Genomic DNA, 22,748 nt, shown 5'->3' on the forward strand with positions numbered 1-22,748 from the left:
TTTTCTCAAGGTTGTTGGTGCTCCCCCTCGTCTACTGTCACTCTGCAAACACAACAAACACTCATTAACAATCAATGGCGGAGCTAAAGAGGAAGTCTTTGTCACAAGTGACTTGTGTTCATATTGGACGTAAGTGAGTAACAATACAGAATTTGGAGTACCAATATAGAATATGTTAGTACCAATACAAATTATGTGAATACCAATAATAACACATACTTCCTCCGTCTTTTAATACTCGCAACGTTTGGACTTTTGCCACTATTCATATAATCTACTTTGACTATTCGTAGTGTTTTTTATATAAGATAAAACATAGTCATGTGGGATCTTGTTAGATTCGTCTCAATGTGTATTTTCAAAATATCAACTTTTTATAATTTTTGCATAAAGAGAATTTAAGATATAAATGATCAAAGTTATGCATTGGCATGCGTGAAACTAACAAACGTTGCAAGTATTAAAAGACGGAGGAAGTATGACTTATATTGGTGGTATTTCTAAGCAATTTTGCATTTTGTTATTGACATATATTATGCATCGGTACTCAAGATGATTGTATTGGATCACTTATGTCCATGTAGTCCACATGGACACAAGTCACTTGAGGTTTAGAAACCCTCGGAGCTAAAGCCCATTATTTTTATTTTGAAATTATTCCCTTGGGAAACCCTAATTTTCGAAAAATAATTCACATAAATTGAACAAAATTTACAGAAATTTAAGAGATTGAACCATTCGACAGAACGATAAAAGTTCGATTTTGAGAAGGTTTTCATACCTCTATCTCATCCTATATTTGGAGGTGCATTGAAATTGGATTGAAGGTATGATTATATGTTTCTTTACTTACAATTTACAATTTAGATGTTTTTATCAATTAAATCATCTGTATAATTGACTTAATAACAAATCAATTGCTGTTTCTGAATTCGTACAATTTCACATTTTCCTGTGTTAATTTCTCTAAATATTCTTCATTTTTGTTCCAATTTGTTCAGGTATAGTACTCAACTTCGTCACTCAGGTAATCGATTTTTCCTTAAACCTGTTTAATTTTTGTGTTATTTTTGGTGAAAATTAATCAATCTATAAAATTATCGCAGAGCAGCCAATTTTAGGTTATGAGGTTTAGTTGGAAGTTACAGGTAGGACAAGTTTCTGCAACTTGTTTTTTGTGGTTGTTAAGATTTTGCTAACAATAATTGCAATATAAATGATGACCTTTATGGAGCTGAAGTTAGAGTGTATGATTCATACACATCATAACGAGGATCGAAGAAAATATATTGGAAAGAGTTTAAGAAAAGATTGGCCCTATTTTATTTAAGGTATTGTAAAGAAAATGTCTGTATGTTTGTGAAATTAAGGGTGAGAGATGGCTACTTTTGGTACGTTTGTGAAATTAAGGGTGAGAATTGAATATTTTTGGTGGATTCTTATTGTCATATGGTCTAATTTGAAGCGCTTTGTTGTTATAATGTATTACTGGTTTGAGGGTTTGGGGATATTGTAAGGTTGGAATGAAGAACGGATTGTTAACAAGATTTCATTGAGCTTCGGAAAATATCCTGGTTAAAGACTTGAAAATTACATTTCCTTGTTAGTTATTGGACGCAATATCAAGTGATTAAATGGAAAATAAACACTGAAAAGATCAGACTATTAGAGTTTCAAATTTATGATGGCATTTTAGAGCATTCTCTATTCTGTCCACTAATTCTATTAGCTGACTACACTAGTGATTTGTTCTGACTTTAGAGTCCTCTTTCAGTTGTACCTTTAGGATCAATTTCTCATGCCGGTTTCATTGTCTAATTGTGTATAGTAACCGGCCCTGTTGATGTTGTTATGATGTTTGTTGATGATGACACTAGTTCTGTTGATTTTTTTATTTCCGAACTTAGAAACCCTAGATTTGTGATGGTTTGTTTGTATGTGTTATGTATATAGATCGACCTTATTCTTCTTCTCATACAGTGTCACTTTTTTTGAGTTTAATTATTGTATTGTTCTCTGCTCGTGTTTACTGCAGTTCGAACTCCCTATCAGCGAATCACCATGGCACAACCGATGGTTGATGTTAGCTCTATCACCATCTTCCCCAGTTCCTTACCATGTCAAGTTTATGGTCATATTCTGGTTTGCGACAAAAATGATTCAAAACCAATCTATTCAAAGCTCTATGAACGGGATGTGGATCATGCTGATGTTATCTCCGAAATCGGACAAGAATTATTGCTCACGGGTCTTGATATAGTAATTTCAATGCGAAAACCTGTGATATCCATACTTCTCAAGGACAAGGCTCAAGATAATGCTTTCATTGCTCATGGCGATATTCTTCTGGACAATACAACAAGCAATGACTATGAACAACTCAAGTGTCCCCAAGTTAAGGGGGACCGTGGGCACGTCAAGGTGAACTATATTGCACTGGCATGTGCAGTTGGGGCTGAAATAACAATTAAATTACACAAAGATGTAGAAGAAACTGTAAGACAAGAAGCTTCTGATAAGAGCATTTATGTTTCTGGATCTATTGTTGCTCGTTATGGCAGAACTTATGAATGCACAGCTTCCGAAACTGAAAGGACAATCTTGAATATACCATCAAACCAGCCTATATTGGTTTCCTTTGTTTCAGGAGAGAGAGCTCCGCTACATCTTACGAGAAGTCTAGTAGCTGTGCCTGCATATACGTCTCTTACAATTGTAGCAGACATACGAGAAAAAAGTACCAACGATCCAATTCTTAATTGCACTGTTGAATTTTTGGCCTTTCAGTGGAGAACTTATTCAAGTGCTTGGCCTGAATTTTGTATTAAAGATGAACAAAATCGTATTGGTAGAAAATGGGAACATTTGGATGTTATGTTTAACGAAGCATTTGATTTTCAAAACTCATACAGAAAATCCTGGTTAGCTATGATGTCAATGAAGTCATTAGCTACAAACCCGGAAGATGCTAAGTATGGAAGATGTCTGTTGGAAGTATTTTCTTTTTCGATTTGTCGGAAAAACGATGAAGAGTTGAATGTCTCTGGCACCATAAATGTTGAACATAACCATTTGAGTCTTAATATTTTCAACAGAGATGGACAGAATCCTGTTAGATTGTCGAAAGGTAGGAAATTGTTACCTTTCACCATTTCTGAGTTCATACGCTCCGATTTTAATTTTCACATAAGAGTGAAGCTTGAGGATGCTGATGGCCGTCTTCTAATCAAAGACGGAGCTGTGCATTTTGACACGGAAATGATCGCAGATAGAGAGATGCGTAATTGTGAGTATAATAGGCTCTTATGTGCTGTAGTGCAAGGTGAGCAACATCGTGGCGATTGTGTGGTGCATTATGCAAACTTCAGAAATGCTGTAGGGATACAAGTGAAGAGTGTTTTGATTTGCAAGGGAAGTGTTGTTGATATTCTTAGGGTTTATGGAAGGGTTGTTGCTTGGTCTGGTATATTTGACTACACAAGCGACTATGACAAAAAATACTACCGGAAAGTTCTGTTTGACAACCCTGAAGACAGTGACGATTCTCTTTGGAACGTAGTTCCCAGGAAGACAGAAGAAGAAGAAAGTCCTTCAGATGGACATAATAAGATGAGGGAAGTAGATCTTTTTACATCTAATGTTGTTATGCCCCTTGGTTTTCCTTTGCTTATAAATGTAGACTTGCATGCAGCTTCCCATTTCGTAAGAGGTCCTACTGAACACTTGGAGGATACTTTAAAATTTCAGCTTCATGATGAATCTCCATTAAGAATTGAACATGAAGATTTTGAAATCTTATTTCATATGAAATGGATAAAAGGATTGTGAGGAATAGTACAAATCTGTGCCATATATAGATGAAGGGAAGGTTCAGACTTGAGAAAGGGTTGAAGAGGTTCTCGTACCTTATAGTTGGTAATTAGTGTTTTATTTTAGAAAGGAAGTGTACGTTATTGGTGTTTTTTGTTTTTTCGTTTTGAATAATTCTGAGGAATAATTTGAATGTGGTGCTAATTTATTCAATATGCAATCAAGTTTCATACGATGCATCAAGTATGTTGCTCTAGTCATAAAAAAAGTTGATGGAGAATTGCGTGTATTTTGTCATAGTTTCAGGGGTGCAGACTGCAGAGTAATGAGTATCTTTTATTAAGAAACTTGTTAAAGCTGAGCTCTAATTTTCTCTCAAAGCTCTTCTCTTCCTTTTCTAACTTAACCGACCTTGGCGCTCATGAGGGTGTAATAATGCATTTTTTTTGCTTATCTTGGCGGACTGACGAGGTTGAAGAAGTTAGTTTTTGGGATTAATTGAATCATCTGAGCAACCTCTTTGCCTCCTGTTTTTGGGATTAATTGAATCATCAGAAGAGGTTGGACCCCATACCAAGTTTGTGCAGTGCCTTTGCAGAAAAGGAAAGAGGTTGTGCATTGTGTTACCCTTGATGAGATTGATGATATTAACAGCAGGTACTCTCTTTCTTTGTGGAAATTTATAACCATTTGTCTTCCACTTAGTTTGTTTGTGAGTCTTGTTTCGGTTTTATGTAAATGTGGTTTTTGAGTGTAGACTGCTGGGTTTTTTGCTAAGAAATTAGAAATGTGCTTGTGATTCTAGACTGCTGGTTTTTGCTAAAAAAACGTGGTTTGTGTGCTTATTGCTGGTTTTAAGCTAAGAAATGGGGTTTATGAGCCGGTTTTGGCTAAGAAACGTGTGTAAATTGCTGGGTTTTAAAGCTAAGAAATGTGGTGTGTGTGTGTGAGGGTAAATTGCTGGTTTTTAAGCTAAGAAATTGGTTTCTGAGTGGTAGAGTGATGGTTTTAGGCTAAGAATTGGTTAAATTCTTGATATTAGGAAGTGACGGTTGAAATAGGGCTAACTTAAACTCCATTATTTCTTGTTATGATATTTTGATTCAAAAAACCAATTTGAAAAAAGTAAAGTATCTTGGTAGAAGGCCAACTACTCAGAAAAAACCAATATTGAAGCGTAAAACCTGCATTATACACCTACAAGAGCAATCTGAGCAACCTCTTTATCTTCTGTTTGAATGCCAAGAGCAATCTTTTCAGAATAGGTTGTACTGCACACTGGAATTGCCATAGGTGACAAAATTTCAAGGATAATAAGAGAGATTCGATGGAGTAGGTGTAAGTTTCTTACTAATGTGTTCTCTTGTGTATTAACATCCAAATTTCCCGTCAAAAAAAAACACATTCAAATATAGAAAATAAATGCGGGTCTATAGCATTTTGTCACTAATTAGATGCTTAACATGTCCAATTGGAAAGGTTATCTAGTCGGCTGTTTTATTAGTTTCTCTAAAAATATACTTGATTTACTACATGTCGAACGAGAGGAGGAATCTGGGTTTGACCATATTCTTTTAATTGAGTAGATAATGATGAGATTGTCACCTTCAATAGTTCAATGTAGAGTCTTTTAATGTTGATTCGCTAGACTTCTTGGATACCTTTGTGAATAACACTAGTTTCAGCTATAAAAGCTTGAAAATGACCAAGATGGTAGGTCCAGACCGTGAGAGGTTATCCATTACTGTCTCTGGTTATGATTTATGTTGAGAAAGATTTGCAAGAACCATTGAAATTAAGTTTGAAGATATCCAATAGAAGCACCAATTCTTAAATGAACATGGTCCACACTAAATTTATTGTGGACCATTCCTAAAAAATGTCAACAATTTATTCGTGATTTATTTTGGCATGTTTATTAGCATTATTATGAAAAAAAACATCAAAATAGTTTTATTGATACATGTTGTGCGATGCGGTTTAAAGTCAAAATTCATCTTTTACTATATATAAGAAATGTGTTGATTAATTTATTATAGTCACTATATGAACAACAAAGTTCACTAAGCAGGTAAAAGGGGCTAGAGAAAATTAATGATTTTGGATCCACACTAAAATACTATTGTGGACCAGCTGACCAGGTCCACGTAAAAATAATCCCTTGTAAATTGTAATTCAATTCGAGGCAATATTAACACTGTGTTTGGGAACCAAGAAAACTTGAAAATGTGAGGAAAAGTAAAACTATGGAAATCTGTAGAAAACGAAATCTGAAGAAATATGTAGAAATCTCAAATTTTAATTTGTTTGGCTAATTATTATGAAAAACTGGGGAAATTGAAATATCTCATATATTTCATTTCTTTAATTTTGTTTTCTACAGATTTCCACAGTTTTTCCATCACTTTTGAGGGGGAAAAGTATGGAAAAAAAGGCAAAATATAACTACTCCCTCCGTCTTTTTTTGTTTTTTACGTTTTCCTTTTTTGGTATTTCAAAATGTTCTTTACATTTCCTTTTATACTATCACATAAATGACTTAATATTCTATCAAAATTTGTGTCAAATTATTATTTTAACCAATTAAATTCACTGGGTCATTTAATATCTCATACTTTTCCATTGGTACATTAAATTTTTCTCATTTTTCAATACATAATTTTGATAAAAATGAAAACATTATAAATAAACGTAATTTATCTTATTTAAATAAAAAAAAATTGAGGAATCTCGAAGCTAATTAATTAATCGTTAAAATGCATGAAAAATACCAAACGTAAAAAACAAAAAGAGGCGGAGGGAGTAGTTGATTTCCACGATTTCCACACATTTCATTTTTCTCACTTTTCCATTTAAATTACCAAACAAGCTAAAATTAAGGAATTCTCATGTTTCCACAATTTTACACACTTTTCATCATTAAATTAGAATTCCGAAACACACTGTAAAGTTTTTTTTTGTGTGGTGATTACACAAAATATTATTTCGAATACGGTAAATTCTCAAACGTGAAGGTTATAATGGGACAGATTAAAGATGGTCGTGGGCCGTCCCGGCCCGACCTAATACGAAAAAAGTCCGGCCGGCACGAGCACGAATAAAGCACGAGCCGACACGTGTACGGAGTCGTGGGCCGACCTGGGTCGATTTTTTTGGGAAAAAACACGATAACTCGATAAGGCACGACACGACTCGATCTAGCACGACAAAATACGCTAAATTTAGTAAAATTAGGCTTAGACACAACTATCCAACCGACACGAAAGGCCGTGGTCCTGGGCCATATTTTGAACTTTTCAGCCCAGCCGGGCACTAAACTGAGCGTGCCTAGGTCGGACCCGACCCGTTTAGGCCCATGGCCCGAAGCCCAGCCCAAAGCCACTTTAGTCCGACGGAGTAACACAAATAACATTTCACACATTTGACTCCCTTCTTCCCTCCGATTTCCTTCTTTTCCCTAACCCAAACCCTACTCTCACTCACTCTGCAAACCCAAAAAAGCCTTAACAATGGCGGAGCTAAAACTCTCAGAAAGCAAAGACCTAACAAGAATTGAACGCATAGGGGCTCACTCCCATATCCGAGGCTTAGGCCTAGACTCAACCCTAGAACCTCGCCTCACTTCCGAAGGCCTCGTCGGCCAACTCCCCGCCCGCAAAGCCGCCGGCGTAATCCTCCAAATGATCAAAGACGGAAAAATCGCGGGCCGAGGAGTCCTCATTGCGGGCCAACCCGGCACCGGAAAGACCGCAATTGCAATGGGTCTTGCCAAGTCACTGGGCCACGAAACTCCATTCGCCATGCTCTCCGGCTCCGAAATCTTCTCCCTGGAGATGTCGAAGACGGAAGCCCTAATGCAGGCGTTTCGCCGCGCTATCGGTGTCCGGATTAAAGAGGAGGCTGAGGTTATTGAGGGCGAGGTTGTGGAGGTACAAATGGACCGACCTGCGGTTGCTGGGGCGGCGTCGAAGACAGGGAAATTGACGTTGAAGACGACGGATATGGAGACGGTGTATGATTTGGGGACGAAGATGATTGAAGCGCTTAGTAAGGAGAAGGTTCAAAGTGGGGATGTGATTGCTATTGATAAGGCTTCTGGGAAGATTACTAAGCTCGGGAGGTCGTTTTCGAGGTCGAGGGAGTACGATGCTGTAGGACCTCATACCAAGTTTGTGCAGTGCCCTGATGGGGAGTTGCAGAAAAGGAAAGAGGTTGTGCATTGTGTTACTCTTCATGAGATCGATGTTATTAACAGCAGGTACTCTCTTTCTTTGTGGAAATTTATAACCATTTGTCTGGAAATTTATAACCATTTGTCTTGCAACTAGTGTGTTAGTCTTGTTTCGGGTTTATATAAATGAGGTTTTTGAGTGTAGACTGCTGGTTTTTGTTAAGTAATGTAGTTTGTGAGTGTAGACTACTGGTTTAACGTGGTTTGTGAGTGTTAATTGCTTGTTTTTAAGCTCAGAAATGTGGTTTGTGAGTGTAGACTGCTGGTTTTGCTAAGAAACAGGGTTTCTCAATGTATAAATTGCTGGTTTTTAAGTTAAGAAATGTGGTTTGTGAGTGTAAAGTTGTAAACTGCTGGTTTTTGCTAAGAAACGGGGTTTGTGAGTGTAAATGGCTGGTTTTTAAGCTAAGAAATGTTGTTTCTGTGCGTGGACTGCTGGTTTTAGCATAGAAGTGCACACAATGGTGCACAAGACTAAGAAATGGTTAAATGCTTGATATTAGGAAGTGGCGGCTGAAATGTGGCTAACTTAAACTCCATTGTTTCTTGCTATGATGTTTGATACAAAAAACTATTGGGGAAAAAAAGTAAAGTATCTTGCTAGAAGGCCAACTAGAAGTGCAGACAATGCGTGCACGATACTAAGAAATGGTTAAGTTCTTGATATTAGGAAGTGGGAGTAGAAAGGGGGTTAACATAAACTCCATTATTTCTTGCTATGATATTTTGATTCAAAAAACTATTGGAAAAAAAGTCAAGTATCTTGATAGAAGGCTAACTACTTTGTCCACTCAGCAAAAACCAATATTGAAGCATAATACCTGCATTATACGCCTACAAGAGCTGATTTCACAAAAGTGTGTTGTTAAATTTAATGGACTTGAATGTTCATTTCAGGAGTTGTGTGTGTGTGGGGGGGGGGGGGGGTGTTGCTCCTAAAATACTTGTGAAATATATGATTCTCGACTAATCAAAAGGACAAAAGTAGGTAAAGGAAACCTTTGCTGTCAAATGGTGCTTTGAAACATGATTTGGCAAGTACTAGGGTACTACAAGGATAGAATTGCAATCTTAAACATGTTAGTAGATAAAAAAGAAAAAGCTGAAAAACAATGTTGTATAGCAATGTTACCACATGCTAGCTAGACAAGTTATGTGATTAGCCCGGCAAGATGTACTACAAATGATTTTGTACAAAAGTAAATTACAGTATTGCAAGGAAAATTCAAATAGACTAAACATTGATATTTGACAAATTGGCAGTACATATTTCTCAACATTCCCACAGAGTTGTCACCTAATTATTGACTATACTAACAAAATGCCTTTCAGATCAAAACTCAACTCAACTCTTACTGATAACATAATTTCAAAATTTTGACAATAAACTCTTTCTAAGTGTATTTGACCCTGATACGAGTAGTATTAAAGATTAAAACCGTTAACAGAAAAATTCAGGAGAAACATGTAGGAGAAAGAATAAGGAAATTATACCTCTAATTTTCTATTGAATTAAAATCATGATGATTAAAGATGTGCACACTTACTGCCCCGGAGGATAGTGCTCTTTTACATCTAGGATTTCATTTCATCTCCTCTCGGTTTTGAAGATCAGGAGGAGGATTCTTAGTTTTGATGAGAAAATTAAACTAGCTGCTCAAGCTTGCTGGAGGAAACAAATTTGTCATCTGCTACACGGAATGTTATTTTGATATTTTCTGAAACAATCTACTCGATATGGATTCATAGGAATCGAAAGATCTTTTCTCAGAAGCAGACTAATCAAAGCTCTATTATTAGATATATTATCTTTAGAGTTTGTGTTAGATCCTCTGATGTAATGAGGGAGTTGTTATAGTTCGCTAAGTCGCTTGCACATGAAGAGTAAACTGGTTAACCCTTCCTAGAAGGTGTGACTTGTTTATTCTGATGCTTTTTTGCACTAAGATAGGCATCTGCCCTTTTGTTGCTCTGGTGAACATTTTACTTCTCCCTTTTTGGTGACTAATAAATCTCTTCACTTGTCCACAAAAGATGTGCACACTCATTAAAAGACTGATAACTTATTAGAAGAGGGATTTTTCGACTGTTGAATTTGACATGTAAGTAGTTGCTATAATGTTTTATTCTTTATTTGTGGAGTAGCTAATAAGTTCAACTATGAAAGATGGACATTTTAGAAGAATATTAAAAGCATAGGAAACAAATACCCTTTATTGCTTTGCTTGATCTTTTGAGTGTCATGGATACAGAGTATTATCTATTATCCCATAAAAAATCAACCAAGCAATTGAAATTGCTTCTTCCCTAACGGGTTATCGGTATATCCGAAAACTTGTTGGAACCTCGTTCTGAAAGTTTCAGACTTGCATACCAGTTGTTTTGTTTGCTTTATTTACTGATCTCACTTTACATGTGTTTGTTCAGGACCCAGGGATTCCTAGCACTCTTCACTGGCGATACTGGTGAAATACGTGCTGAAGTGAGGGAACAAATTGACACCAAAGTAGCTGAGTGGAGGGAAGAAGGGAAGGCTGAGATTGTACCAGGGGTTCTGTTCATTGACGAGGTCCACATGTTAGATATTGAGTGCTTCTCTTTCTTAAATCGTGCCTTGGAGAATGAAATGGCACCGATATTAGTAGTTGCAACCAACAGAGGGCATACTAGGATTAGAGGGACCAATTACAAATCTCCACATGGCATTCCCATTGATTTGCTTGATCGGCTACTTATCATCGCAACTCAACCATACTCGGAGGAGGAGATTCGAAAGATCTTGGAGATCAGATGTGAAGAAGAGGATGTCGAAATGTCTGAAGAAGCGAAAGCTCTGTTGACAAAAATTGCAGTTGAAACATCACTCAGGTATTCCATCAACCTGATAAATACCTCTGCATTGGCCTGTCTAAAACGGAAGGCAAAGTCGGTGGAGATGGAGGATGTGAGCAGGGTTTATCAGTTGTTTTTGGATGTGAAGAGGTCAACACAGTACTTAATGGAGTATCAAAACCAATATATGTTTAACGATGTTCCCGGAGGAGAGGTGAATGAAGATGAGAACACTGACATGACCTCTTGATTTATAGATACTATGTATGTATTGAATTGTAAGCTCTTGAAATGAAAGTTTGATGCTCATCACCTAATTCAGAAGGACAACAAGAGATTTAAAGGAGAATGTTCATCACCCCCAGTGAAACTCACATGCTTTAGTGGGTTGAGGGTAGACCTGTGAAGCGGCCTCTTAGATGTTGCATGGATCTTAACAAGTCTAAACTTATTTTTCATGAAATAAATGAAAATAAGATGAATGTAACAGGGTCGTCCTTGGTATGTAAAACTAGTTGCATTTTGCTGGTTGTGTGAATTTTGAGAAAATGAATTTCTGTTTTGCTTGAATGTTACACAATGAAGTGAAGTATATTTTATATAGAACCCGGGTAAGACATCGTGGCTTGAGGAAATATGGATTGATAATAGAATACTATGCTTGTTATGTTGGAGCTCTTGTGTTTATTAGGGTTGCATTGATATGGAAATAAATACGAACCGTGATGAATTAATCTCAAATACGTTATGCAAACCGTGATGTTTCAATTTTTACTTTTCACTTTTTCTAATGAAATTTTATACTGTATTATTTTTATCTCTAATTCTACATTAGTAAAATTTATTAAACATTAGTATTCTTAAAGTACTTATTGAGACAACTCAAACAAGACCTATATGAATAATTTTTCTTATATATTGAAAATAGTCAGCTTCCATTTAATCAAAAGAGCAAAAACAAGAATTAGCGAAACATGCACATATATGCCAGTTATATTATTTGAGCAAACATGCTTGGACTAATGGTTAAGACTGAGGATCTGCAATTTGTATTGCCTGACAGACGAGGGAGGCTCTCCATGTGTTGACTTACCAGGAAACAAATAATCAGTCAGCATACTCAAAATCTCAGAAGCCATACTTCATATCAAACCAAAAGGGATATGAAAATAAATCTAAAAGCCGAAAAACATAACTTGACCTCTTAACACTCATTGACCTTAGCTTTTATGGTTAAAACATGAAGAAAAGAAAACTCAGTAATTACTCCCAGAGGAAAGCTCCCATGGCATACTTCCTCTTTTGCTCCAAAGTTCCGGTAATCGGCAAACCATATGAAGCAAGCAAACAATCTAACTTCCACTCCACCATCTTCTCATAATCGTCCTTCTTGTACCTAGGATAATGCAATGGCATCTGGAAATACTTACTGCTATTAGACTTCCCATCCTGTTCATCAACGAATTTCGAACCTCCGTTGACTGCAACCCGAGCAGGCGTCTGTTTGAAACCATAGCTGAAAAACCTCTCAAACAATCTAGGCATCGTCTTTAATTTCTCTTTACTTCCTAAATGTGTGTAAGATTTTATGATTATGAGCTACTTCAATGGTCTACCTTTTATAGGGTTTTCGGGGATCAAGAACAAGGAACTTACCTAAAAAATGCATTAGGAATAGAATAAAAGAATGACAAAATAGAAAAATCAGTAAGATTCTGATAACAGAACCAATTCCTAAACCATTGTTTTCTCGAGACATAGTTATTATGCAGCAAGTTATGCTCTGATATGCCGCATCAACATATTCCCAATGTACCAGACTGAAGAATTTGCAGGAAGAAAACATGTGAAACAGAAGAATTCTGATATCTAAACTTTCAAAAGGGATCAATTTATAACCATATTCAATGTCAGCTAAGCAAGATTACAAAATAATGGCTAAACTTTACTTACAATTTAGCAAAGGAATAAATGCTTTCCAAAAAGTAATTCAAAGGCATATTCAGTTTCCTGTAGGACTAACAACTTACTGTATATTTCCTCGGCCTTGCAACCAAAGATGAAAACCTAACCAACTTCTCCTGTCAGGAATATTAATCAGTTCTTTTTCCTGCAGAACCCTTACGTAGGCAGCAGCACCAACGACCCGAAAATCAGAATTCAGCACCTTGTTGAGCATAAACCAGAATAATCAGGAAACCAGGCCACTTCAAACTATGATTTGAAGTGCAGATGCAGATAAGCATACTCTTTCGGCAAAATGGGGTCACGAGTTCAGTCTTTCTATAGCAACTTCTTTCAGACTCTCATGCTCTGGTTTTGCCATTGCAGGTGATTCCACAAGCGCATTTGCAGGAGAAAAATACATGTGTAGTGACATCATGCATATGACGATACCCAAGAAAAGCTGCAAAAATGCAAGGGGGAACAAGGTTTGAACATGAGATGAACTAACTATTTCTAATAAATACTCCCGTCTCCTTCAAGCTAGAATACGTATCTCCTTTTTCTATTAGACATTCACATGGATATAGTAGTTGATTCAAAAATGTTACAATAAAAGTGATCATATGAGTAGATCATGTTACAATACTCCCTTAGAATGAGTGACAGAGGGAGGAAGATAAATCAACTATTTTATACAAAGTATTAAGATTTCACTAAAATGGGATGGGCAATGTAACAATTAATCTCAAACAGAGGGAAATGAAACAATAACATGTTAAGTTACCTGCTTTTTTTTCATGTGAAATCTTCTTAATAATTATGTCAGATTTAGAGAATTGTAAAAATGTAATTTTCCGCCTTGTTTGAGCAATGGAATGGTAAAAACCAATGGAAGTTTGCATGCTAGTTTTACCCCCTGCTCCCTACGGGAATTCACTGATCGTAGGATTCATATCTTGAACAAGCTAATCACTATTTCCCATTTCAAGGCAGCCAACTGGTGAACCAAATAACAACTACAAGGAATTAAAAGCAGCGCACAAAACAGGTTTTTGGACAATTTGTTGGAAGCGGGCTTAAGAATTCAATCTATGATCCAAGTTCCCATGAGGAGTTCATGTCAACAAAGCAAGCCCTAAGACAATGGGTATAAAGTACAGTTTTAAGATATTTATGTCTTTGGTAGACTTATACTGCCACATTCTAATCCAGATCCGCCCAATGAATTTGAATATCGTTATCGACTGAACGAGTGCATGTGAAGGTTAAGTGCCATTTTTTGGTAGTAAGAGGCCGGATTTTGGGATAACACGAGAAAAGAAAATAAAACTGAGAAATTATATTCCAGGTACACAAGAGTGACATAAAAGAAATAAACTAAACCATAACTATATCAAGGAATTATGCTACAAGAAGATTGTCTAGTCTCAATGCACCTCCCTTTATTTTATTTATTTCGGTAGGTGTAGAGGATTGGGGAAGGGGTTTCACTGTAACATAGAAGAAAATTGATCAGGAAGAGAAAGATACTACAGTATTGTCAATGCAAGGAGAACAAACCTGTAAAGTTGGCTTGAAATCAAACAGGTAAACAGACAAGATCATTGTCAGCAGCATTGCCATTGAAGTGGAATAAACCTGAAAATGTAATGTATCCTCGTGAAACAGAAGATTACATATGTTATACTAATAAATTGCATTAATGCTACATCCTATCTTAATGGACCTTTGGTTTTAAATACAAGTATTAGATGTTCTAAGAAAAATACCTTCACAATGTTATCTGCATACTTCATTATCCATGAAACTAGCAGCCCTGAAGACCCTAAATTCAGAACCACGAGCCAGGTTGCCATACTATATCCATCAAAAAGGCGTTGCCACCATGGTCCCTTTTCAAAACCACTTGTGAAATCATCCAAAACTAGACGTGCCAAGTTGAAAATAGTGCCAAATCTGGGGAAGAAAGAAATTACATTAAGATTGAATTACTGTCTTAATAAAGTTCTAAAGGGAACTGAAAGAAGCTCCCCTGTATCCAAACAAGGTAAGAAATTTGAGAAACACCCAAAGTAATAAGTTAATTGCAAACTGCAGGTTTGCTCTTTCTTTAAATACTAATTTTCATCCATTAATCACAAATAGATAAAGAGGTGACACCTCAATAGAATGAAGACCTTTGATAACTTATACTACATACATATTTCGTATAAACTAAGACTGTAATGATGCTGGTCAAAGTACAGAGCATGGGTAAGTTTATTTGCTAATATTTGGCAAAAATGAAAGCAATCGCTACCCGTTTTTTTTTATCCCTAATCAAAAATGAAATTGAAGACCTTTGATAACTTATGCTATATACATACGAAGTACTTCGTATGTACTAAGACTGTAATGATGCTGGTCAAAGTACAGGCCACGGGTAAGTTTATTTGCTAATATTTGGCATCCCTCCCTCTTTTCCAACTAGAAGCACAATTCACCTTGTCTACAGCATATTCCTAAACAAAACAGAAACATGCTTAATTTCAAATAAATTATGCTTATATGAACAATTTCCAGGAAGAGAAACATAAGACACTCTTGTTAAAGAAACATCATTCAGTACAAAAGACGGCTGTATTTCAAAATCAAAAGGCACCTTCTTTTATACTTCCTTCGTTTCTTATTAGATGACACAATGTGATTTTTGACACTATTCACACAAGTTCCATTGACTTTCTTTTGTGATTAATATTTAAGAAAAAACATAGTCATGTGGAGTTTTATTAGATTCATATTAATGAATATTTTTTAAATATCAAATTTTTATAGCTTTCTTATCCATAATTGAAGATATTAATGTTTGAAATCGTGCATTGGCAAACGCGCATAAAAAACTGTGTCATCTAAAAAGAACGGAGGAAGTATGTCTCTAGCAAAATATTATTCAAGCACAAACTAGGAGTAAAAACACAGGCAAGCTTGGGGGTGGGTGATTATCTGATTAATAAGTAAATGCCCACTAGTGGTTTGAAAGAAAACACTCGAGTCAAATCACCAATGACTCAGTATGCATAACATCATGAAAAATATCGCAAATGCTTTAACTGAAATAAAGATACGTACGTATAAAGTTGTACATTCTGCCAGTACAGGCTGTCATTGTTCTTTTTCATGAGGAACTCAGTATAGACACCAGCTAATGCTGATAGGCAAGCCGACAAGATCCCAAACATATATCCCTGGATCGGCGCTGAGAGAAGTGAGTCACACGATGACTCTCCGCAGCCTTTGACCTAGTGAGAGGGAAACAAACAGAATAAAATTTCCCTTGATCATCAAATTTCCCAGTACTCATCTTGTTTTGTTCATTAGATAATTAAAGAAGACTGAAAGCATGTCCCAATCCCCTGGTAATGTGGAGGACAACCATTCTCAGTCTCAAACTCTCAATAACTGTCTTAAATGCCCTGGATATAATGTAAATCAGAGGATATTCAATACACCCATTTTGTTTTAAAATTATTTTTTAAGAATTGGCATGCAACTGCATAATATAATCTCAGAACTGCATTTGAAAAGAAAGGAGCATACGGGTATCGGAGGATCACCTGGCTTGTGGTTGTCCCAACAGCCAATAGAATAATTGCCAACCATTGCAAGTTTGACAACTTTTTCTTTAAAAATAACCTGCATAAAAAGATATCTTCAGAACAAAACTCCAACATAAATAACAAAATATGATATAAGCATGTTCCTCCTTAGATTCAAAAGATTGTTAATTATTCAATTAAAACATGAGAGGATGCGAACTAAGTAGTTCAATGGAAGCACCTGAACAGTATCCCAGTGGTAACAATCTTGAGATTGCCCATGATCTGGTAAGTAGATGTATCCACATAAGTGAGAGTGGCAAACTGAACATTGTTGTGAATCAGATATATAACTGATGGAATTGGAAACAGTCGCACAGTTTTCCAATCAGTTGTCATCCTTACAGAAGGTGAAGTCTGGACCTCCCTCCAAAGAAGTATGCTAGATACCACCAACTGGAATTACCAAAGCAGAATAATAACAAAAGTCAATAGGAAGCAAGTACAACTATGAAGTCATAGAAGATGCTTGAAGTCTCCAAGCTATAAGGAGAGGATTTGAAGGAAGCACCTTGAAGACCTCAGCGAGAAATGGAACAGTTGCATAATCATACTTGTATCCCCCATTACTCTGTGACAAAGTAGTTAAAATTCCCTGCCACACATAAAGTAGAGGCTAAATATAAGATATAGGTCTTGCTAACATACAAATTTCAAATGATAATTCAAGTTCTTAGTTATGAGTCCAATGATAGAAGACAATATTGATGTTGGAACTAAGGCAAAGACTGCGGATGAAATTAAGCCCAATATTCCAAAGAAAGACCACCATGTGGCGAAACAGGCTGATGGGAAGCTCTCAGGATGGCGTGGGGCATCACAGGCTGTCAAGGGTGGTCCTTTTGCCAACTCTGAGCGCTGAATTTCGGGGGACCAAGATTTTTCCGTGACCACTGAATAAGTTCAGGACTCCAGCAACGACTGAGTAAAAAAGTACTCGGTATTCATTTATTCTATATTTTTAACTTACATGAAAAGGACAGCATCCTGGCCTAGCTTGTAAACAAAGGTCATCTCCCCTATATTAATTTGAACCTAAGTCACTTAATTGTTCAATTAATTGATACGAACCTCGCCTCCATGAAGCAGAACATAAGAAAATGAAGTCATTTCCTCAAAAAAATGCCAAAGAGAGGAGGGAGAGGGGGTGGGGAGGGGCATTCCAGCCCTGACTATTCACTTTTGATTGCAAACTTTGTTGATGCTAATAGTAAGCAACTAAGCAACACCCAAAAAATAAATTACAGAAACGAATATATCTCTAGTATTTAAATCTTTATTACTCCGTAGTATGTAAACCAATTGTATGCCACCACAGAAGATGGCACCACTGCACCTGAATAGGCAACACTTCATTTGGTAAAGAGCTAACCCCAACAAAAAGCTTCCACATTAGATGACTCAACAAAAACAAGAGCAACAAACAATGTTTAAGCATGCATGACAACGATAGTAGGAATATTTGCGAGTCATAACATCAATTCCCTCTAAACAATCCCTGTAAGAATAGCAAAGTAAACTTACATCACCTATAAGTGTAATGAAGTAACATCTTCAGTTTGAATATCATCGCTACGGTGCTGCTACAGTTTCCCACTTATTCTCAAGACTCCAGAGTCTAGTAATAGGGCATATAGTCTGATATGGGAGGGTAACAAAAACCATTCTGCGTGGACAATAAAAAGATAGTAAAAATCTATAGAATAGGCTTAACGACATGGCTATGAAAGAAGGAAATCATGGCCATAAGATCAATAAGTTCCTGGTATAGAAGGGTCTCTTGGAGATGCTCCTTTGACCCAAGGATGGTTACCTCCAATTTCTATTAAAAAACTTCATTGGAGTTGGAAGGGGTCTAACGAGCATGAATGATAGCCTTCTAACAACTGCTTATCTAGAGTTTAAAAATATTGGATATGGTGTTATCGATATTTAAGACGAGAAATATAGACTTGGGGTAACTTAACAGCCTTCTTGGAAGTAGGACCAGGAGAATCATCTCCACCTCTTTCCCTAATATTTCCATGGGTTCTTAAGAAGGCTTTCAAGCATAACTTGTGTCCTCAGCATATCTTTTACTCTCTGAGGATACCTTGTCCTCTTGCTGTAAACTTTTTTCTGGTTGATTAAAATATCATTTTTTTAATAAAAAAACTTGTGTCCTCTACCTGAAATCAAATGATCCCTAATGACATAATATATGTTCTCACTGAGGATCTAGATACCCCGTAAGACTTTCTTTCAGAAGGCTTGACACAATATCTGACTATTTAAGACAGGACAAAAGGGCAGATATTATACAACTAGGATGCACAGAAACGCAAAAACTAAAGCAATGAATCAAGAAATTTGCTAGTTTTGATGGCAATAAGCCATGAAATGTACAAAACGTAAGAGCTCATGTCATTATCAAAATAGTCTTAACCCTTTTTGAAGCTATTGTCTCTTACTTAATGTTCTAAAACTACAAATCATGTCAGTGTCCAACTCAGCATCAAGTTTATGACGGAGTCAATTGAAGTCTACCAGATATGAGAAACAACCTAATGTGAGAACGAAGAGAGATATGCCACTTCTTTTCTTACAAGTTAATATACATGGCAACCCTATCTCTCAACACAACTTAGAACATCCTGGAATGTAGAACAGAGTTCACATTGGGTTACTGCTTCATCTATTTCATGATAATTCGGTAATCAGAACAGCAAATGAAGATGTATCACAAGTCACAACTCACATAATAAACCCATCCTTGAATTGCTGTAAACAACTATCTCCAAGTCTAATCCACCATTGAATGACAATATAATGTTAACATGAATTAAATAAAAGTGGCAGAAAGCCTCTTCAGTAGATCCCCACATCTTATTCAGCCATTGAGAAATTAAACTAGTTAACCTTTCTCTAAAAAAACTCCCTCTTCGTGGAAATAACGGTCACATTGTCACAAGACTATGACATAGTTTAGGTCCTGTATACTCACAAGTATCCCAATAATTCCATCTAAGAAAAAATCCAATCAAGAACCATTACTCAGTACAATTTCAGAAAATGCAACAACTTATTTCTGTACATCCCAAATCAGCAGGTGTGAGTACTATTTCTAGCCGGAGGGGTACTAGCACTGAGGTTGAACCAACTTGCTTCCAGTAACAGGCTAACTGCTTAAAGGAAATGCTCCAAAGTCCATTGACTCCATTCTACTCCACCTCCACAATATGCAATAGGATTAAATTTAAGCAAGGGAATACAACAAAAACAAGAAAACTAAGGTATTCTGTAAATTGGCAAATAGGCGCAGAGTTGAGGAGGTAGTTCATCAACCATTCAACCTTAAAGAAAACGCATACGATGAACAAGTTTCTGCTCCATACCCGCGTTCAATATGTTAAACCAGTCCATTGAGCACTACTAGTCCCTTAATTCTCCTAAGAACTACACCCCCAAATAAAAACCACCATTTTCCAATTTGGTTACATCTAGGGTGAAAATCCCACTAATAAATCAGAGCTAAAATTGCATTCCCAAGGTGCCTATTTGCTATAATTAGCTCCATCATGTTAGATTAGTGATTCGTAACTTACCCAAAAGTTGCAGAAAATCTAATTAGAGAAAAACCCACTAAATATTCAAATTATTAATCATCGAAAAAATGAAATAAAGATATGATTGAAGCAAACCTGGGAACTGGTGAGGACGGTGAGAAGAGCAGCTACGAAGTACCACTGCATTGAGATCTTCCTTCTTTTTCACCTTTTCTAATTAAAATCACAATAATTTCTACTAATTTACAAATTGTGGCTTCTGAAATTAGGAAAAACAAGAGGAAATTTCGTGGATCTTTTTTGGGTATAAGTTCATGGGTTTGGGCGAGAGATTTAAGCTCGGAAAACTTAGTTGAATCAAACTGTCGGAGAGTAAAACGGCGCTCCGGCGACGATTAAAAATGAGGTTGATTCCGGCACCGGAATTGTTATGATTGGTGGGGCAGTCAGTAAGCAGTGTGGAAAATGCGAAGTGAGGAGTGCAGCAACTGTGAAGGCCGGGAGGGATAGAGATCTTCCCTCTCTTTCGCAAAGGTTTTTAATTTCTTTTTTTGTTTTTTTTAATGAAGTACTCCCTCCATTCCTTTTTCTTTGTTACGTATTCTTTTTAGGGTGTTTCACAATGTTTGTTACGTGGAGAATCTTTCTTTTTATAAACTTATTATACTACTCCCTTCGTTTCTTTTTGTTTGTTACGTATTTCTTTTTAGGTGTTTCATTTTGTTTGTTACATGAAAGAATCTTTCTATTTATAAACTTATTATAGTGTTATTTTTTGTGCCCACTTTTAATTTTCATTGGTCAACTTTTTTAACTCATTAAATTTATTTACCATTTCCCAAGTATGTTAAGTTGGCAATCTTTGTGCTTTCCAATTATTGGTTCATTTTGATAAATAACACAATCTTATTGGTTCTTACCAGGGTGATTGTTACTGCACCTCTTGCAATGATGTACTCTCTCAGAATGGTTCGAGTTGTTGTGGTGCCCCTGATTGCTTCTTCCTTGAAAATTTCCATTTCCACTCTCATTCCTATTCACGTTTCTATTCTTCTTGAAATTCCCTCGGTTTTTCCCAGCATCAAACTCTTTTCTTTTCTCCCCAACAACATTTTTCTTGTCCCTTCTAGACTGTAAACCATGAATATGGGCGGTTCTCTCATACGCATTCTCTAAAGGTATAAAGGTTTCTCCACCTAATTCCAACTGGATCTCATCGGTCGACCCTTGCTCAAACATCTGAGCCTTTATCTCCTCTATGGCTACAACCTCAGGTGTAAACTTCGACAACGCTATAAATTTGCTATAATATTCAGCGATGGTCATACTCCCCATCCCAAGGTTTATGAATTCCTGCGCTTTTCGTTTTGTTATAAAAGGAGGATAAAACTTTTCCCTCAATGCAACAACAAATGAGTCCCAATTAAATCCCTCGGCAGTACTTAGCCTAGTTTCATTCTCTCTCCACCACAGATCGGCTTCATCTTTTAGGTAAAGGACAGCTTGACCTACTCTCATACTCATAGGGCAACTCACAGCCTCAAACTGTTTCTCAAACTCCCTAATCCAATTTTCTAAGAAGGTAAGGTCTGATTTTCCCTTGAAGTATGGTGGTTTAACCCTAGCAAGTCTTTCAAACATTTCCCTTGCAGAATTGGGGCGCTCAGTTCTTCCCCGGGTCAGCTTTTCCGCCAAGAGGCGAATAGCAACGGCTAGATCATTGTTGTTGGCCATTCTAGAACGTGACCTGCAATTAGTATACTCCACTTTAGGATCGAAACATCACCTATACGTCATCCCATACAATTTAATACTTGAATTGACCATAAAGATTGCCTCAACCAACAATGTTCACATTAATACACATCATTTATGAAGGCACGACAATCGTTTACGAAGGTGCAACGATCGTCTACAAGATGCAATAATCATTGAAAAATAATCATCCTCAATAATTCACGAAAGACATTCACACACTGCACATAAGGCATAACATTTTGAATCATATTGGTCATGAGGGTCTAGATTGACCCTCACTTCCTTTATGTACTCAAATCATTTAATATTATTGTGGCAATTAAATTGATCCACAATTCACACTGAGTATGCAACCAATAGAAAAATTAATCCATGACGTGTTACCTAAAGGTTGGGGTATTATGGAATCCTCAAAATAGAATAAAGAACAATTCCTTGAAAACTTTAACTTTTATTGCTAACTCCATAAAGGTTTATTACATCCTTCAAAATAATAAAGAACATTTCAAACTTCAATAAACTTTAACCTTAAACTGTTGTAGTTTTGCTACTTATCCTTTAAAACATAAAAGAGCTAATTAACTATTTATGACTTCAAAATATTTGTGGCCTCTTGCCCATCCATCGCTCCTGAAAGCTTTAGGAGTGAACTTTAGATCTCAATGTCATCGAACTTATCTTCAGGGTCTTCATCGGGGTCTTCCTCAGGGTTTGCATCTTCTTCCATGTCTTCATCATGATTAGGCTCACTTGCCATCTCCTGTTCACTTTCGAGCTCTTCATCTGAATCACTAGAAATCTCAATGGTTGGCTCATGGGCCGCTGGGTTAGGATTCTCTGCCTCAACATCTACATTCTCATTCTCCACAGCTACATCATTTTCCTCTAGGTCATTATTTACACTTACTCCCATAGGTTCTTCTGTAACTGCATCTCCAACATGACTCCCTACGATTTTACCGTCTCTAAACCCACTTTCTGCCGCCTCAA

The 22,748-nt window shown here is 36.5% G+C and overlaps 3 protein-coding genes across 7 annotated transcripts; 2 read left to right on the forward strand and 1 right to left on the reverse strand.

Annotated features, from left to right (window-relative positions):
- The first annotated feature begins 577 nt into the window (after positions 1-577).
- Positions 578-4,090, forward strand: LOC110786378 (uncharacterized). Of its 3 annotated transcripts, none has more exons than XM_056831113.1 (4): positions 578-827; positions 1,002-1,027; positions 1,107-1,148; positions 2,036-4,090. In XM_056831113.1, the coding sequence occupies exon 4, from the start codon at positions 2,062-2,064 to the stop codon at positions 3,826-3,828; it is 1,767 nt and encodes a 588-aa protein (XP_056687091.1). In that variant the 5' UTR covers positions 578-827; positions 1,002-1,027; positions 1,107-1,148; positions 2,036-2,061; the 3' UTR covers positions 3,829-4,090. The 3 variants fall into 3 exon arrangements, with proteins under 3 accessions (XP_056687091.1, XP_056687090.1, XP_021846615.1); XM_056831112.1 differs by having other exon boundaries at positions 1,112-1,148; XM_021990923.2 differs by lacking the exon at positions 1,107-1,148 and having other exon boundaries at positions 579-827.
- A 3,148-nt stretch (positions 4,091-7,238) lies between these two features.
- LOC110786454 (uncharacterized) lies at positions 7,239-11,547 on the forward strand. The gene is made up of 2 exons (XM_021991012.2): positions 7,239-8,068; positions 10,469-11,547. Exons 1-2 carry the CDS (start codon positions 7,320-7,322, stop codon positions 11,121-11,123), a joined length of 1,404 nt encoding a protein of 467 aa, XP_021846704.2. The 5' UTR covers positions 7,239-7,319; the 3' UTR covers positions 11,124-11,547.
- Positions 11,548-12,733: 1,186 nt separating this feature from the next.
- Positions 12,734-20,526, reverse strand: LOC110786452 (CMP-sialic acid transporter 1). Of its 3 annotated transcripts, none has more exons than XM_056831115.1 (9): positions 20,136-20,525; positions 17,985-18,121; positions 16,967-17,050; positions 16,637-16,851; positions 16,414-16,492; positions 15,929-16,098; positions 14,590-14,776; positions 14,381-14,458; positions 12,734-13,280 (listed from the first exon to the last, which is right to left on the reverse strand). In XM_056831115.1, the coding sequence occupies exons 4-9, from the start codon at positions 16,792-16,794 to the stop codon at positions 13,140-13,142; spliced, it is 813 nt and encodes a 270-aa protein (XP_056687093.1). In that variant the 5' UTR covers positions 16,795-16,851; positions 16,967-17,050; positions 17,985-18,121; positions 20,136-20,525; the 3' UTR covers positions 12,734-13,139. The 3 variants fall into 3 exon arrangements, with proteins under 3 accessions (XP_056687093.1, XP_056687092.1, XP_021846703.1); XM_056831114.1 differs by having other exon boundaries at positions 17,980-18,121; XM_021991011.2 differs by lacking the exon at positions 17,985-18,121 and having other exon boundaries at positions 20,136-20,526.
- Between the last annotated feature and the right edge of the window lie 2,222 nt (positions 20,527-22,748).

This window comes from Spinacia oleracea, chromosome 6 (assembly GCF_020520425.1).
Source record: "Spinacia oleracea cultivar Varoflay chromosome 6, BTI_SOV_V1, whole genome shotgun sequence".
Classification (NCBI taxonomy): Eukaryota; Viridiplantae; Streptophyta; class Magnoliopsida; order Caryophyllales; family Amaranthaceae; genus Spinacia; species Spinacia oleracea.